This window comes from Microtus oregoni, unplaced genomic scaffold (assembly GCF_018167655.1).
Source record: "Microtus oregoni isolate MIOR12 unplaced genomic scaffold, Mior012 000007F_ref0000211, whole genome shotgun sequence".
NCBI classification, from domain to species: domain Eukaryota; kingdom Metazoa; phylum Chordata; class Mammalia; order Rodentia; family Cricetidae; genus Microtus; species Microtus oregoni.
The window spans coordinates 14,270,272-14,289,088 of record NW_024543066.1 but is presented as its reverse complement, the minus strand read 5'-3'; the positions used below and the strand labels follow the sequence as shown (position 1 = coordinate 14,289,088).

General features: G+C 40.8%; 1 protein-coding gene across 1 annotated transcript; it reads left to right on the top strand.

Moving 5' to 3' along the window:
* Positions 1-3,523: 3,523 nt before the first annotated feature.
* Positions 3,524-17,270, top strand: LOC121450650 (zinc finger protein 120-like). Its single transcript, XM_041655818.1, has 4 exons — positions 3,524-3,613; positions 15,261-15,387; positions 15,590-15,650; positions 16,469-17,270. The coding sequence occupies exons 1-4, from the start codon at positions 3,539-3,541 to the stop codon at positions 17,268-17,270; spliced, it is 1,065 nt and encodes a 354-aa protein (XP_041511752.1). The 5' UTR covers positions 3,524-3,538.
* Positions 17,271-18,817: the final 1,547 nt, after the last annotated feature.

Here is an 18,817-nt window from a genome sequence, read left to right as displayed (position 1 = left end):
ATTTCCAAATGCTCTTGCATTATATTAATTATCTAATCCAGCTGTAAGCATTTATGGATGTGTATTTTTGCCTTTTCTGTACATGTGATATAACATGCTTTGGTCTAATTAATGTTAAAATACTTTATACTAGAAAATCTAGTAACTAAATACACTAAGTAAATCAAGAAGTTAATAAAGAAACAATAAATATATCATGTGCATATTCAAAGCCAGATATTCTTTGGTTGACATATAATGAAATAAGATACTCAGCAATTAACTCTATATCTCACAACATAGCTTGATGTGCTATAGATTTGCATACCCTATTTAGTGTTCCCTTTTCAAATTCATATCCCCATTACTTTTCCATTTGTCACTTCATGTTTTTAATTATTTTTATTTGTCTGTATATTTTTCTCTGCTCTCTTCCCTTTCTGTACCCTCATTTTCTACCCTCTCGCATGATAGGCATATTCACAATTAACTGGGGATTTTTTTTAATATTTTCTTTATTATATTTTATATTACAGAGTTTTGCCTGCATGTACATCTGCAGGCCAGAAGAGGGCATCAGATCTCATTAGAGATGGTTGTGAGGCACCATATAGTTGCTGGGAGTTGAACTCAGGACCTTTGGAAGAGCAGTAAGTGCTCTTAACCTCTGAGCCATCTCTGCAGCCTGAGATCTTGATATTTTCTATTTTCGAAGTATATTAGATCCATGTATGTCTCTCTTGTGGCCCTCTTTGTTGTCTGTGTTCTCTTGCATTGTAAATTGCAGGCTGGTTTAACTTTGCTCTATATCTAAAAGCCACTCATGAGTGAGTACATATTATATTTGTCTTTCTGGGCCTGGGGTACCTCACTCAACATGATATTTCCTAGATCCATCCATTTACCCACAAACTTCAAGATATCATTGCTTTTTCTGCTGAATAGAACTCAACTGTAAATGTACCTCATTTTCCTTCTCTATTCTTTGGCTGACAGGCATTTAGTTTTTTTTCTAGGATCTGGCTATGAAAAATAATGCTGCTATGAACACACATCCTTGTGGTATAATTGAGCATCCCTTAGGTATATGCCCCAAAATGGAATTGCTAGATCTTGAAGTAGGTTGTTTCCTAATTTTTTGAGAAATCAACATTCCTTGTCAGTACCCTGTCCCTTTAGGAGACAAGCTCCACCCATTTCCAGTCTCTTTCTTCTCACTGGGGCAAGCTTACCTTGGACACCTTTGTCTCTGCCTGCATTTCTTCTGAAGAGGCAAATCTGGGCCTCTCTCCTTTCTTTTATTTCTCTTTTCTCCTAACTCTCTGTCACCCTCTCTCCTCTCTGTCTCTTACACTGTCTATGTTTCTCTTCCTTTTTCTGTCCTACCCTACCAGTTTTTTATTCCTAAATAACACTTAAAACTTCGTCTGAGTTCATGCTTATTGAGGCAAAGTGTGATGTCTTACATCTGGGAAATGTCGTTGTGTGGAGGGGAAAATATTACTGTGGTTGGTTGTCTAAATACCTCATGTAGATTCACGTCTAATGTTTGTGGAGTGCAATCCTTTGGGTTGTGACCAATTCATTGGTTCAGTCTTTGTTTAAGCATTCCTCCTGAGTGCTGAAGATCATGCAGATGGCCAAATTCATTTTCCTTTCTATGTTCTCAAGACAAATTGAGCAGCTAGTCCACATGGGCCACTTGGGTTAAAGGGGAAACTCAGACTCTTCTATCCCATCTTTTCACAGTTATCCATCAATGTTAGGATGAGTCAAAGGCGCAGCTATATGTACAGTGGGTTCGTTTGACACCAACACAAAATCTTTTTCCACATTGACTCTCCTTGCTGTAGATTGAAAACTATTTCAATTCATTGCACGGGGTCTCTACGTCCTCCTTGAATAAGACAAGTGACTAAGGCCCGTCATCCCCGGCCTCTTGATCCTTATTGAACCTCAAGGAAAAAGGGATAAATATTTTTTGTGTTAGTCACACTAAGCATAATAGAATATCCTCCGAGAATGATTTTGAAACACCCAAAATATCTGTTTTCACCATTTTGTTACCATTAACTACTGTTTAATATTTCAAAACCCAGAGGTAACACAATAAATTTTCATTTGGCCTGCAAAAGCCTGTCCTGGAAATACTTGCTATCTGAATGTGTGAATCTTAATAGAATGTATGGTCTCTAAATATCATCCTTTATGTACCTTAATCCAGTGATTTACACTTTCATAACTTTCCAGTAATAGGAATGTACCACTTGCTGGTCTTCAAATAATGGTTAGCAACAGTTAAGTACCAGAATGCTGAATAGACTCTGTGTATGACATAATGCAATGAATTCATATTTCCTAAGCACAATGTGCTCAACTAAACCTTAGAGCAAACACATACAGTACAGAGCATTGCTGCTCTAACTATCCTTTTGGATTTCTATGGGCATATGCAGGCATAGCAAGCACCAGCATATGATTACCAAAAAATTGTTAACTGGATGTGTCCAGCATCCAGTACAACACATCTAAGAAATCCCTTTTAAAACTAGGATTCTGCAGCTTACTATAGGAAGATCTTTACTCAGAGGGTCTGTCTATCCTCTCAGTCGATATGCATTCCATTCGCTGTTTTTACCATGGAAAAATGCCCATTGAGAGTAGATACAAAATATGAATAATTTACCCACAAGCATCCTGATCCTATTCAGGCCTGCTTGGCATACTACTAGCCTTTGGGATGTTTTAGAGGCAGCCCTCCCTCAGGTGAATCCTATCTTGTGCCATTTAATATTTTCTAAGGGTTATTAACTCCTTTATACCAGCAGTTCTGCTCTTATACATTACAGATCAGCATAGGAGTTCCACCCAGATTGTGAGACGCAGTACTCAACCTCCACAAATATCTCCAAATTAATTTTATGCCTAAATGTCAAATGAAAATGAATTATTTCTAGATGACACTTGAGCAACTAGACTTCTCCAAAAACAGCAACCTGCATGGGCCTCGTGATGTTTCTCTGAGACCCTGCTATATCGAGGGAAAATAGATCTCCTTTGAAACCAAGAATATGCTTGGAAGCTCTAGTAATGTCCTGCAACCATGGCCTTTAGTGAAGAAGGGTTTGCTTCAGGTCCTGCAAACGCAACATATTACAGGGAATGCCACTGTAGACTTGATTTTATTATAATCTCGAGTTACCATGTGTTTGATCAGTGTAGCATTCCTTGAATAGCCTCCTTCTGAATTTGAATACGTCCTTTGAGTACAGAAACCACAGGTTAACATTAACAAGAGACTTGTGGAATTTGGCTCAAATCTTCCAAGAACTCTGAGATAGGGGTGTGCTTAGAAAGGAAGCTCCACCTAAGAACCATTGTGCTGTGTTCCTTCTGCTCACTATGAATGTCACTCCGGCAAAAATAGCCAATCAGAGCCTTCCGCCGACCTGCCACTCAGATGGGAGGGTTCTTCTGGTTTCCAGGCTCCCGCGCTCTCACGTGCAATTCAGAAGTTCGGCCAAATTCTGCTGCACTGTGGGATCCTTGTGCAGAGAGCATGGCTGAGCTCTGCAGCCAGGCCATGGTGAGATATGGGCAGCTGTCCTCGGAGAAGGAAAAGTGGCAGGCCATGGTGAGTGATGCGCCACTGTCCCCAGACTGGTGGAGCAGCTGGCTGAAATACCAGAACCCATGTGCTGGGTCCTCTCTTGTTTGGGTGGGAGCTAGTGGGCACTTGCTGAGTTTGGCATGTTTCTGCTTGGTTCTCCATGGTATCTATGTGGTCCTTTAATTCCCTGTGCTAAAACAGCAGTCTGAATAATTTATCCACGGAGAGCACTGGGAGTGGCATCGTGTTTAAGAAAAGCCCTTCTTATTGAGTTTACTGTGAAATGTTGGTGCCTGTAGTGCTTGTATTGTACTATTGAAAGACCCTCTGGATACCCCCCCCCCCAGAACCCGCAGCTGGCCTGCTCCCATGAGAACATCCTGTTTGCTTGAGACCCTCAGGACCCTCTCATGACCTGCAGCTAGCCGGCTCTCATGAGAACATCCCGTTTGCTTAGGGAAACAGGATGCCTATAGTCAGCACATGTGCCAAACTTAGAATATCAGCAGTTCACAAAAGAAACAATTCCCCCTATGAAAGATCCCAGCTTGACAAGGCTTTTGACGAACAAATGTAAGTGCAGAGTGAGGTCAGGGTCCCTGGCTGCAAAGCAGGATATCTATAAAATAGGACCATCTGTAAAGCAGGATATCTATGAGATATGACGTCTATACAACAGGATGTCAGTGGCCATACATCTGTGCTGGGAAAGGAAAAACCAAAAGAGGAACAGGATATCTGTTGCCATACATCTGTGCTGGGAAAGGAAAAACCACCTATGCCCCTTGTCTCATTCCAACCGACCACTAACCACGCATTTGCTTCTGTAATCTGCTTCTGCTGCCCTCTTTCCTATAAAAAGACCTCCCCCCAGTCTGCAGGCCAGCAAGTCCTCCTAAAGACTTTGCCGCCTGCAGGTACCTGTGTTTACTCAATAAACCTCTTGCTAATTGCATCCTGTGGTCTGGACTCGGAGTGTCCTGGTTCTGGGGACTTCATTGGAGGAAAGGTCCTCTCTGAGGGTCTTTCATTTGGTTCATTGGCCGGGAATTGAAGACCCCCACCCAGGAGCTACCAGCTCACCACTGGGAGGTAAGCTGGCCAGCACCGATTCGTTAGTCTTTGTGTTTGTCTGTGTCCGTTTCTACTAAACTTTGTAGATCTGAGTGCTCCGAATTTGGCGAGAAGGAAAGAGGCTGACGGGCCTGGACTTTCCCTCGCAGCCCTAGAAGATGTTCCAGGGAATTTGGTACCCGATTTTTCGGGGCTTGGCCAGTATCAGAAGGATACGTGGTTTTGATTGGAGGAGGGGAATCCGGACCCCCACTGCCTTCATTTGAAATTTTACCTTCAGCATTACGCTGAAACCGTGCCGGCGCATCTGTATTGTCTATGTATTTTTGTGCTTAATATGTTCTTTGTTTTGTATATCTGTTTGTACTCGAGTCTAAATCTGGTACCATGGGGCAGTAAGTAACCATCTCTTTGATCCTAACTCTGTGAAAATCCAAAAGGAACACTGACAGTCTGCCCCTCCTTCACTTCTCTAGGCTGTGCCTTGCTGAGGCTGTGCCGCTGAACTGCCCTGCTTGCTGTCGCGATAGGGGAGGGAGCAGGGCTGGTGATCTCCTGTGGCACAGCCTTGAGCCAGGCCTAGGCGGGGCAACCAGCTCCAGCTCTGAGCAAACTTCTCAGCAGGGCGCAGTCCAGCTGCGGCCGCCTTAGCTGTTACCATGGGCAAAAAGGCAGGTCCCCGGAGGATTCGCCTCGGGCTCCAGCTACAGTTGCCCAGGCGAGGAGCCTCTGCTTTGGGCGCCTATGCAGAGACGTTTGAACTCCTTAGCATCATCACAGGAGCCCAGGGAGCATAACTCTCCCCTCAGTGCCAGGTCCTGGGGTGACACTGAGCCTCTGCCACACCCCACTCCACAGGGGAGCTCACTAATGGGAGAGCCCTCTTAGCTGTGTCAAAACCAAAGGCTTTAGCTCCCTTAGACGCGCTGCTCGGGAATAGCCCAGCTAATGACTAGTTGGGCCGTGTAATCCTGCCCACCTCTGCTCACAATTAGCTCTCCCTGCTTCATCAGGTAGAGACTGGGGTCGGAACATCCACGAGAAGGGAATGCTTGCCCCCCTGAAATCCCTGTGCTGAAAGTGACGTCCTCCCTTGCTGACCTGAAGTCCACCAGCACCGCACATGAGGACTGGGGGAGGAGGGCTGCCTTAGACAGTCCAGGGTGTTCCCTCCCCCATAGCCAATGCAAAGGTCTTCCCAGCTGCTACTGGCAGTGTGAGGGCTAAAGAGGAGCCTCCATGGTGGCCGATGTGGCATCCCCGAGGAACTGAGTTGAGGCTTCCAGATGGCCGGCCAATCCTGACCTGAGGAGTTCCCTGGAGGGAATGCCTCCTGGGGCCTCTGGAATCCCATTCAGAGAAAAGCTGCTAGGTTGCTGTGAGTACTGAGGTGGGGATGGGGGAAGCTTGTGTTATACAGCTAGGAGCTCACTGTGGACAGAGCTGAGGCTGGAGCCAGGTCCTGGGAGGATCCCCAGTGGGGTTCCCTGTGGGGGAGGCTCGTTTTCCTTGGAAAATAAAGTGCTAGGGACTGAATGGCAGCCTCCCCTCTACAAATGCCATGTAAAGCCTTGTGCCAAAGATCTGTGGCTTCCTGGACCTTTTTATTTTGGCAGTAGGGCAAGAGATTGCAAGTAAATATCCCTGTGGCTGTTGGTAAATGGCGAATGTGGATTCAGAAATGGCAGGTAGTGGAGTAAGCTGACATTAAAAGGGCCTACCAGCCCTGATAGCATCTCTCTTCTGGGGATGCTCTGTTCCAGTCATCATGTGCTGCATCCAGGGTAAACGCCTCTGGTTTAAAAATTGGGAAAATTAAATTGAGTCACTTTAAAATAATGTACTTATAAAAAACTACAGATTGTTGGTTTCTATATTTCTTACTATGCAGTGTGTCCAGAGGAAAGTAAATTCCCAGCTCTGTTTAGATGGGTACAGGACTACACTGTCTTCAAGAACTATTGCTGTAAAAGCCCTGGCCCAGGGCCAGGGCCATATGAACAGCCCAGCTGAGCTTCTAAGCCAGCCCATTTTTAGATCTGAATTTAACACTTGTCTGCTCACAATGCTTGTGATAAGGTGGGGACCCTGAGTTGCCCCACATGGCAAAGATCTGCTAAAGCCTCTCACCCCACTACAATGGCAAAAGGGGTGTTACTGAATGATAAGGTTGAGTTAAAATGGCCCTTTTGACTCTTCATAATGTTTAAGGCTATTTAAAAAAAAAAAAACATGGCGAAGATTCTCATTTATTATTAATATAAAAAAGGTGCATTTTGGGTTGTTTTCAGATTCTGTCTATGATAATATAAAGGATGTCGCTAAGTTTTAAGGTAATATGTTATCTAATTCTGAAAATCCACCATGCTAATGTTCAAAGTAGCTGTAAGCTTAAATTGTCAAATGATATTTTTAATCTTGGTCAGTTTTACAGGAATAAGATAAAATCTCAGAATTGTTTAATTTGCATTTCCCTGATGATTAAGGATGTTATATTTAAGCAAATTTTAAATATCTTTCAGTCGTTTCAAGTTCATTTGTTGAGAATTTACAGTTTTGGTCTGTGACGTAATTGTACTAAAATATTTGTTTTTATGAGGATTAAGTTCCTAAGTTCCTTATATGTTTCATGATGCCTCCCCATTCTACAGGCTGATATTATGTTCCGTTGATTATATCCTTTGCTATACAAAAAGCGTCTCAGTCTAAAAATCTTATTTATTGATTGTTTCTCTCAATGTCTATGCCACTGAGGCTGTGTTTAAAAATGAATTTTAAACTTTTTTTCCCTTCTATAAAGTTCAATATTGTTGGTTTTATGTTAAGGCCTTTGATTTGTTTGGATTTCAGTTTTGTGCATAGAGATAAATATGGATCTATCTTCATTCTTCTACATGATAATGTCTAATTAATTCTTAAAGGGAGAAACTGACAGTCAAAATGCTGGGCTCATGGCAAACCTCGGGGGGGGGGGGGGGCTGCAAGGCACCCCACTAATTCGGCCAAGGTAAGAGAGGTTCTCCAGGGGCCAGTTAAAATCTGTGTTCCTTAAATGATTAATAAAAGTTTACAGGCATTTTACCCAACCTCTGAAGGTCAGCAGACAGCAGTAGCCATGGCCTACATAGGACAGACAACATCAGATATAAGAAAAAAGTTACAGCAAGTAGATAGGTCACAAGATTATACCTAATAAAATTTAAAGAGACAGAAAAAAAATGTTAAAAACGAGGGAGAGAAAAAGGGAAGCGAAAGAGAGAGAGGCGGGAAGCAAAAGAAAGACAGGACTCACAGATAAGGAGCCTGGGAAACAGAAGATCAAAGACAAATGAAGAGGGTCACAAGAACTGAGTACTCTATGTTAAAACAACCATTGAAAAAAATTAAAAATATAAACTGGACACCTTACGAACTACAAATAAATGACTCGTTCCTCCCTGGTCACTTCTGAATGTATGATCAAAGCCTTTTGTTGCCCAAACAGAGGGACTTTTGCTTTCACTGCTGTTCTCAGTGCTGCAGGAGACGCAGGCTGCTTGTCTGCCTCTACCACGCCCTCCTCACCAGGATGACCACCTCCCCCTGCCATCACCGCTGAAGAAATCCTCACCTCCTAGCAACTGCCTTGGTGCTGTGCTTGCTCTAAAGCCTGCATGAACCCTGACTGCTCACTCTACAGTCTCGCTCCCCTCACCCATGTCAGACTACGATACAGCAATCACAATGCTACCACAGGTGCCCTCCTGTGCCAGACTACTGCTCCTGTGCTGGGCTGACGTCGATGGACTATGGATCCTACCAGCATCTGCATAAAGGACAGGCGGCTGGCAAAATGGCAGCCTAAGCTGTGCCAGGCAGAGCCGAAAATGAGGGCGAAGCTTGCCAGGGGCACAAGGCTGGCGGTCCGAGCTGAGCAGGTACACAAGACTGAAGGTAACCGGAAGGCGGGGGCAACATTGGTGGACAGGAAGCAAATGATCTGGGCCAGTAGCCTCCCTTCAGGGATGGCGGCCTGACCAGAACGCTGAACTTGTGGCTTTGATACAAGCTCTACAGATGGCAGAGGGAACGTCTATACTGACAGCAGGTATGCTTTTGCCCTCACCTATATACATGAAGCAATATACAGACAAAAAGGACTGTTGACATCTGCGGAAATTTTGAGCCTCCAGGAAGCCACACATTTGCCAAAGAAGATAGCCATCATACATTGACCAAGACTGAGACACCCAATGTAATGGCTAAAAAGATCATAAAGAAATCAAGCTGAGGCTTGAGATGGCCAAGATAATCATGTCCCATAATAGACCTGCCTTTGTTGTCCAGGTAAGTTAGGGTGTGGCCAAGACATTGGGGATCAATTGGAAATTGTGCTTACCAACCCCAAAGCTCAGGTCAGATAGATAGGATAAATAAGATTCTATAAGAACAAATTGACATAATTGGCCCTGGAGACCAGCAAAAATGACTGGACAGACCTCCCTCCCTCCCTCCTGTCCTGTTCTGGGTTCAAAACACCCCGGCAATCGCTACCACTAGTTCTGTTGCCTGGCTAGTTAGCTGCTGCTCATGTATCCGCTGACAGTGGCTGACCCTGGTGATAGAATCCTGAGCTCAAGGCTTGCACAGGGCAGGCACATCTGCTATAAGGTGGGCTTACATCACCTTTAAGGTTCTTCTTTCCTAAAGTCAGAAACCCACAGGGCTCTTCTCATTTTTTAGTGTCTTTTAAAGCACAATATCAGACAGCAGAAGCAAAAGGCAATTCTGTTCTGTTCCTCCTCTGTGTGCCTGGGACCTATTGACAGGAATTATTTTGTACAGTTTGAGATTTTTCCAGATTAGACTGTTTTGTGCAGATAACTGCAGAGAGAAGCAAACACACCTAAAGCCTCCTTACCTCTTGACAGGTTTTGTTTTTCTACAGAAAAATCTTGCTTTAATCTGTGGGGTTATAAAATGATATGGCTTTCAAAAGATAAACAGATATAATTTAGTATATGATGAAATAAAAGTTAATGAAATGTTACAACTTTTTTAATGCTGTACTTACTAATGTAAAGCCTGGGTAAGGTCAGTCTCAAAAAAAGATATTTATGTCCTCATTGGCTGTCCTCTGGCTTTAGGGCTTTTTGTTTTGTTTTGAACATTTGTCATCCTGTATTGCATTTTCTCTCATTGTTTGTTAAAGTTCTCACAAGGGACACAACCCTGTACATTTGGATAAAGCTGATGCTACAAGATGCGATGGAAACCCGTAAATGCCATGTGGTGCCAGCTGGACCGAAACTGACCTCTCCAGCACATTCTCTGGAGTTGAGGATCAACACTCCCGGTGTCTACAGCAAAGGAGATTTGTCTTTATAATACTGAACTTGCCTTTTATGAGAAGGCATCCATGTGTTTCTTAGGGCTGAGTTAAGCTCTTTGTAGTCAATAGACTAAGAACTATTCTGCACACCCTAGAGATGTTTTACTATCTTCTCCCAATACTGCTCTGTAAAGTATGAGTTATTTTGTCCCATCAGTTGTACTAGTTTTCATGTGGCTATTGTCTGAGCAAATCTTTCAGAGGTGGTGCTCCATAACAGGAGGGGCCTGAATCTGTTGTTTTTAAAGAAAGGGAGTCTTTGTGCTACACTCAGGGAAAAATGTTACTTTTCTGCTGACCATACTGGATTGGTTAGAAGATCTATGACCAAACTTAGAAAAAGATTAAAGCAGAGACAAAAGCTGTTTAAATCACAACATGGATAATTTAAAGGATGGTTTAATAAATCGCCATGGTTAAAACCCTTAATTTCCACTATAGCTGGGCCCCTACTTATTTTACTTCTTATCTTTACAATCGGCCCTTGCATTTTAAATCGCCTGGTGCAATTTATAAAAGACAGGCTTTCAGTTATCCAAACCATGGTACTCTCCCAGCAATATCAGATATTAAAGCAGAATGACGTAGAGGTTTTTAAACACATGGATTTATGATTAAATCCATGAAAAAGGAAAAGGGGGAATGAAAGAAACTCTGGACACCCACCCCCAGAACCAGCAGCTGGCCTGCTACCATGAGAACATCCTGTTTGCTTGAGACCCTCAGGACCCTCTCAGGACCTGCAGCTAGCCAGCTCTCATGAGAACATCCCGTTTGCTTAGGGAAACAGGATGCCTATAGTCAGCACATGTGCCAAACTTAGAATATCAGCAGTTCACAAAAGAAACAATTCCCCCTATGAAAGATCCCAGCTTGACAAGGCTTTTGACAAACAAATGTAAGTGCAGAGTGAGGTCAGGGTCCCTGGCTGCAAAGCAGGATATCTATAAAATAGGACAATCTGTAAAGCAGGATATCTATGAGATATGACGTCTATACGACAGGATATCAGTGGCCATACATCTGTGCTGGGAAAGGAAAAACCAAAAGAGGAACAGGATATCTGTTGCCATACATCTGTGCTGGGAAAGGAAAAACCACCTATGCCCCTTGTCTCATTCCAACCAACCACTAACCACGCATCTGCTTCTGTAATCTGCGTCTGCAGCCCTCTTTCCAATAAAAAGACCTCCCCCCAGTCTGCAGGCCAGCAAGTCCTCCTAAAGACTTTGCCGCCTGCAGGTACCTGTGTTTACTCAATAAACCTCTTGCTAATTGCATCCTGTGGTCTGGACTCGAAGTGTCCTGGTTCTGGGGACTTCATTGGAGGAAAGGTCCTCTCTAAGGGTCTTTCATTATGGAACGAAGATTTGCTAAAGAGAAGCCAGGTCTCTCTAGTCTCTTCCAGAATTTCTGCACTAGTAAAATTGAACATTTAGCTTTATGATCCATCAGGATTTGATTGTTGTGATTGTTTGGAGTTTGTAAATGATACCCCCTGTATAGAGTAGCTTTCTATTGTTAAACAATTACAAAAGATTAGAATTGTGGGTGACAGAATTGATCATATATCAGGATCTACCAAATCTTAAAGAGGCATTAAGTCACATAAAGTAGAATTTAGCTAAGGGAGTACTGCCTCCAAAATACACTAAAGATAAGTAGTATGAAAACCATGCCTGTTAGAGATTATTAAGATAAAACGTAAATATCCCCTATAGAGCTTTTATCTAGCAATCTATGGAGGCAGAGGCAGAGACCCACATCGAAGCTGTGGACTTAGCACCCAAAGTCCATTTGAAGAGTGAAAAGATGAGAATATGAACAACAAGGTCAAGACCATGATGGGTTCACCCATCTTGCATGAGCTGATGGGAGCTCACCAACTCCAGAGGAACAGGGAAGGAGGAAACATAGGACGAAACTAGTCCCTCTGAATGTGCTTGACAGTTGCTAGGGCAGACTGAGGAGCCACTGGCAGTGGCTCCAGGACTTATCTCTACTTATGTATTGGATTTGGGGGTCCTATTGTCTTGGGATGTATACCTTGCACAGCCAATATTCAGCAGGGAAGGCCTTGGAACTTTCCACTAGGCAATATGCCTTAGCCTCTCTGAGGATTAGATGGGGGTTGGGTGGGCGGGTGCATAGAGGGAATGGGAGGAATGGAGCAAATAGTAACTTGGATCAGTTATTTTTAAATCTAATAAATTTGAAAATTAAAAACTGTAAAAGAAGCCGGGCAGTGGTGGCGCACGCCTTTAATCCCAGCACTCGGGAGGCAGAGGCAGGCGGATCTCTGTGAGTTCGAGACCAGCCTGGTCTACAAGAGCTAGTTCCAGGAGAGGCTCCAAAACCACAGAGAAACCCTGTCTCGAAAAACCAAAAAAAAAAAAAAAAAAAAAAAACTGTAAAAGATTGTTCACCAGTATTCATCAGCCATTAATCGACATTCCCATAAGAAAAGAAAAAAATTGCTTAAGTGGACCAAAGCCATCCCTTCTCCATACCAAAGATCAGGCTTCCGGTACGCTGTCAACGGGCCATTATATGGTCACAATCATCATTAAGTTCCAATGTGCCATAAAATATACTAATTCTTGAACCACTTCATGTTAAACCTATTTGAAAAGCAGTTATGTGTTAAGGTCTTCAGTGTTCACTAAGATAGATTTGAACCCTGTTGTAGGCCCACAGGGCATTGTCCTTGCTATCCCCCTGACTAACCATCCTAAATTTTGGGATTACACCATTGCCACACCACAGAGTTCTCAAATTACCAGTTGAAGTCACATCATGGGCTGTCCATTGCAGAAACAAAAAAAAAAAAAAAAAGAGGATTTGCATGTGGAGTGTGACTCTCCCTTCAGACCAGAAGAGGAAGGGCAGTGTCCTGTGGACAGGGCACTGAAGAACAGACTAGGCAATACCTAGATCACAGAGCTCTAGATCATAGAGAAGGTCATGATGGGGCATGGCTAGTGACTGTCTGTGAAATTTCCCAGCATGTATTAAATCCTTCCATGTGAATCATGACAGATATTATTGATGGGCTTATAATATTGGGATAGTACCTTTAACCACTGAGTATTAGATTCCAAGTAGCTGACTCTCCCATGCAGATGTGTGCAATCCTGGGTGACACAGTTAAGTCTGCTGAGAGGTTTGAGACACAGGCCATTGGCTGTCACTCTTTGTCAGCTTATAGCAACTCAGCAACTAAAATTTTACATGGGACAAAGTCATACAGTCACACAGACAATGTTATGGGCTTTTATTCAATAAGGAAATTTCCTCCTCTTTTTCAAGTAGAGTTTACCTAAGTACTCTTACAATCCATTTAACTTTTTAACAACTCCATTGTGGCAGAATTATTTAAATTTCATTTTAACTCTATTACTGCTCTAAACTCTATTGTTTCTATTTTACAACCTTTCCCAGTCACTATGAATTTTATTATAAAATATCATATATACTCATACCTAATTGGCTTTTAAATACAAAGAAGAAAAAACATTTTTGAATAAATACCTAAAAGAGGTATTACTGCTCAATCGTGCCACAAAGACATGTGCTCAACTATATCATAGCAACATTGTTTGATTGTTTGTTATAGACAGAACCTGGAACGATGTCCCTCAGCTGAAGAATGGATGAGGAAAATGTGGTATATTTACACAATGGAGTACTACACAGCAGAAAAAATAATGACATCTTGAATATGGCAAAAAAAAAATGGATAGAGCTAGAAAACATGATTATGAGTGAGGTAGCCCAGACCCAGAGAGACAATTATGACATGAACTCACTCATAAGTGTTTTTTAAACATAAAATAAAGAAAACCAGACCACAAATCACAACCTCAGAGAACCTAGACAACAATGAGGACCCTAAGAGACATGTACATAGATGTAATCTACATGGGTAGTAGAAAAAGAAAAGATCTCCTGAATAAATTGGGATCTTGGGGAACTTGGGAGACTGTTGAAGGGGAGGGAAGAGGTAGGAAGTGGAACAGAGAAAACTGTAGAGCTCAATAAAAATCAATTAGAAAAGCAACCTACAATCCCAGAAAACCTAGACAACAAGAAGGAGCCTAAGAGAGACACACATGGGTCTTATCAACAACATAACAATTAGAAAAGAAAAGATCTCCTGCAAAAGTTGGTAGTTTGGGGACCATGGGAGTTTGAGAAGGGGAGAAAATTATATAGCTGGATTAAAAAAATAAAATAAAACAAAGCGCTCGCACACACTAGAATGTTATCTTATTTTTATTAAGAACAAATTTATGTATTTATACATTTATATCATTTTAGTGTACTGGTTCTTAACATATAGGTCATAAACTTAGAGGCTCAAAAAACTTGACAAGGCTTCACCTATGTCCATCAGAAAACAAATTGTTTATTATACACCCTATAACTATAGCATACTTACACTTCTGTTTTGTAGAGATAATCAGCACTTGGTTGTTACAGAAGGCAGTTGTATGATGAAACAGAGAAAGGACATTTCAAGGTGTTTAGCACCATTGAAGAGAAGGCTCAACCTCAGAATAGGATGCCTAGGAAGGCATCCTCAATACCTTGAATTTATGTTACGAATAGAGAAAGAGATCCTTTGTCCAAGGAAACAAACTTCATTCTGAATCTGCAGCAACTCTGTTCCAAGCATGGCATGGGCCGTTACAATGTAGACTCAACATTTGGGTGAACTTTTGAGGTTCTATTGGTCCAGTATACAAAAAAGATGCAACGTTACAGGTCACGGATTCTTAGTATGTGATTTCACTTCAGTTCTGTTACAGGCATCTGTGTTTGACAAAAATACATATTTAGACCTTGTCTGCCTTCAAAATATCAATCTAACACATAGAAAGAAAGATAGACCTGCTTCTGCCTTCTAAGCGCTGGTATTAAAGGCATGAGTCAATACCTGTTTTAGCCTATTATATTTTGTTTTTAGTAATAGGTCAAACAGTTTCTCTGATGTTTACTGCGGACAGCATTTCTTTTGCAAGATGAATCTTATTTAAAGGTTGAAGAAATGACAGGGGTGAACTTCCTATTCAGTTTCATTCTGTAGTGATGTGGCGATGGCAAAATAAAGTTCCTCTCATGAAATAAATACGAGAAGCACCAGAATTAGAAGATCATACTGTATGCATTTACAATGTTGATGGTATCACACCTTTTGTTTTCCACATGTATGGGATATATTAGAATGCAGTGACCTATGATGATGTGCATGTGAACTTCACCCCGGAAGAGTGGGCTTTGCTGGACCCTTCCCAGAAGAATCTCTACAAGGATGTGATGCTGGAGACCTTCATGAACCTCACCGCTATTGGTAAGATGGTGAAATTTACTCACGTTTTAACATAAGGGGACAAGTGTTTCCTGGTTATTGAGGGTCTTTTGTAATGTGGATTGAGAAAGAGAAAGAGTATGGTCAATAAATCATTCATGGTGCTAAGGTTCATTGAAGATAATAACTTAAAGTTTGCACAATTTCCAATCACATATCACATATTTTCTGGTATTATTTTTAGGATGCACTTGGGAGGATCAAAATATTGAAGAGCATTCTCAAAGTTCTAGAGGACTTGGAAGGTAACTTGAATAAGCAAAATTATTTAAGTGTGTGTCTGAGAAAAGCTAAATGTGCCCTGGATTATTAAAAGAAATGCAGCGATATACATAAACAAGCTTAAAGTGTATTGATGGTTATTAAATTCTCAAAAAGCCATACACCTCAATGTCCGTTAGGAAAGTAGTGTTTGCTAGGTGAGGACTAGGTGTTGTAGCCACCTCTGTGTGTCATGAGTCACTTCGCAAATGTAGTATGACTCGCACTCTTGTTTTTGATTCTCTGACTTTTGCCAGTTCTCTTTACATTTGTGAAAAATCTCATACAAATATAAGATGTTCCAAAAGTAAACTATGTAATAAAGGCTCTTACCATCAAAGGCATCTGCAAAGATGCACAACAACTTTAGTAAAGGGAAAACATGAGATTACATGACATGATAAAAACCTAAGTTCTGATTTCTCTTCAAACTTAGACCATGTCTTAGAAGCTAAGAGCACTGATGTCCCGAGTTCATATCACAGCAATTACATGGCCCACAACCATTGCTATTGAGATCTGATGCCCTCATCTGGCATGGAGGTGTACAGGCAAGAGGAACGTTCTGTACATAAAAAGATAGACTAAATGCTAAAATAAATTCATACAGATATAAGGATTTAAAGTGTAATGAATGTTTTAATGCTCTTATATGTCCAAAGACACCTTCTGAATATTTTAATGAGTTAAACTCTTTCCATAACAGTCACTTTGAAAGATATGAAAGAAGTTTTATAGAAGAGAACGCGTGTGAACGTATTCAACATGATGAAGCCATTGCATGTGCGACTCGACTACAAATACATAAAAGAACGCATACTGGAGAGAAACCCTATGGATGTAATCAGTGTGGTAAAGCTTTTACACATCCCAGTCGTCTTCAAGAACATAAAAGAATACATACTGGAGAGAAACCCTATGAATGTAGTCATTGTGGTAAAGCTTTTACACGTCCCAGTAGTCTTCAGAGTCATATAAGAAATCATACTGGAGAGAAACCCTATGAATGTAGTCAGTGTGGTAAAGCCTTTTTGTATTACAGTGGTCTTCATTGGCATATAAAGAAAATACATAGTTCAGAGAAACCCTATGAATGTAGTCAGTGTGGTAAAGCTTTTACATTTCCCAGTAGTCTTCAAGGACATAAAAGAACACATACTGGAGAGAAACCCTTTGAATGCAATCAGTGCGGTAAAGCTTTTACACAATGCAGTAGTCTTCAACAACATAAAAGAATACACACTGGAGAGAAACCCTATGAATGTAATCAGTGTGGTAAAACTTTTACATATAACTATCTTCTTCAAATTCATAACAGAAAACATACTAAAGAAAAACCCTATGAATGTAGTCAGTGTGGTAAAGCTTTTACACATCCCAGTAGTCTTCAAGAACATAAAAGAATACATACTGGAGAGAAACCCTATAAATGTAATCAGTGTGGTAAAGCTTTTACACATCACAGTTATCTTAAAAATCATAACAGAACACATTGTGGAGAAAAACCCTTTGAATGTAGTCAGTGTGGTAAAGCCTTTTTGTATTACAGTGGTCTTCATAGGCATATAAAGAAAACACATAGTTCAGAGAAACCCTATTGGTAAAGCCTTTTCATATCACAATAGTCTTCCAGAGCAAAAAAAAAAAAAAAAAAAAAAAACACATAGTGCAGAGAAACCCTATTAATATAATCAGTGTCGTAAAGCTTTTACATGTCACAGGAATCTTCAAAGGCATAACAGAACAAATACTACAGAGAAACCCTTTGAATGCAGTCACTGTAATGATGCCTTTTTAATTGCAATAATCTTTAGAATCATAAAGGAATACATACTTGAGGAATACGTATGAATATGATCAATGTGGTTAAACATTTGTATGTATCAGAAGTCTTTGAAGTCATGAGAAAATATACTGTAAAACCTCGATAAATCTTGTCAGTGTAGTAATTTTTTTCTATTTCATGGTAGTTTTTTTATAAGAATAAACTTTTAGTGTATAATCAGTGAGTTAAAGCCTGTTCTTATTACAGTACTATTTGAGGACATGCAAAAGCAATATCAAAGGGAATCTAAATATAAAAGATTTGGCAACATATTCGGCCTACATTCATTATTAAGTTACACATTGCTATTGTATCTGGTAAAAATATTCTGTCAAAATCAGCAATCTGTCTAAGCATTTTTATGTTTTTTTGTTTGTACCTGCAAACTCATATAAAGGAAAGCCCTACAGATTTTTTTAAAAAAAGATGTAACCATTTTAGATTTCCAAATGCTCTTCCATTATATTAATTATCTAATCCAGCTTAAGCATTTATGGATGTGTATTTTTGCCTTTTCTGTACATGTGATATAACATGCTTTGATCTAATTAACGTTAAAATACTTTATACTAGAGAATCTAGTAATTAAATACACTAAATAAATAAAGAAGTTAATAAAGAAACAATAAATATATCATGTGCATATTCAAAGCCAGATATTCTTTGGTTGATATATAATGAAGTAAAATACTCAGCAATTAACTCTATATCTCACAACATAGCTTGATGTGCTATAGATTTGCATACCCTATTTAGTGTTCCCTTTTCAAATTCATATCCCCATTACTTTTCCATTTGTCACTTCATGTTTTTAATTATTTTCATTGATCTATATATTTTTCTCTGCTCTCTTCCCTTTCTGTACCCTCATTTTCTACCCTCTCGCATGATAGGCATATTCACAATTTACTGGGGAAATTTTGATTTTTTTTTAATGTTTTCTTTATTATATTTTACATTAGAGTTTTGCCTGCATGTACACCTGCAGGCCAGAAGAGGGCATCAGATCTCATTAGAGATGGTTGTGAGGCACCATGTGGTTGCTGGGAATTGAACTCAGGACCTTTGGAAGAGCAGTAAGTGCTCTTAACCTCTGAGCCATCTCTCCAGCCCGAGATCCTGATATTTTCTATTTTCGAAGTATGTTAGATTCATGTATGTCTCTCTTGGGGCCCTCTTTGTTGTCTGTGTTCTCTTGCATTGTAAATTGCAGGCTGGTTTAACTTTGCTCTATGTCTAAAAGCCACTCATGAGTGAGTACATATTATGTTTGTCTTTCTGGGCCTGGGGTACCTCACTCAACATGATATTTTCTAGATCCATCCA

Coding starts and splice junctions, on each gene's coding strand:
- LOC121450650 (XM_041655818.1), top strand. CDS start 3,539: ATGGCTGAGCTCTGCAGCCAGGCCATGGTGAGATATGGGCAGCTGTCC. Junction 3,614..15,260: donor AGGAAAAGTGGCAGGCCATG/GTGAGTGATGCG, acceptor GGGATATATTAG/AATGCAGTGACCTATGATGA. Junction 15,388..15,589: donor CATGAACCTCACCGCTATTG/GTAAGATGGTGA, acceptor TATTATTTTTAG/GATGCACTTGGGAGGATCAA.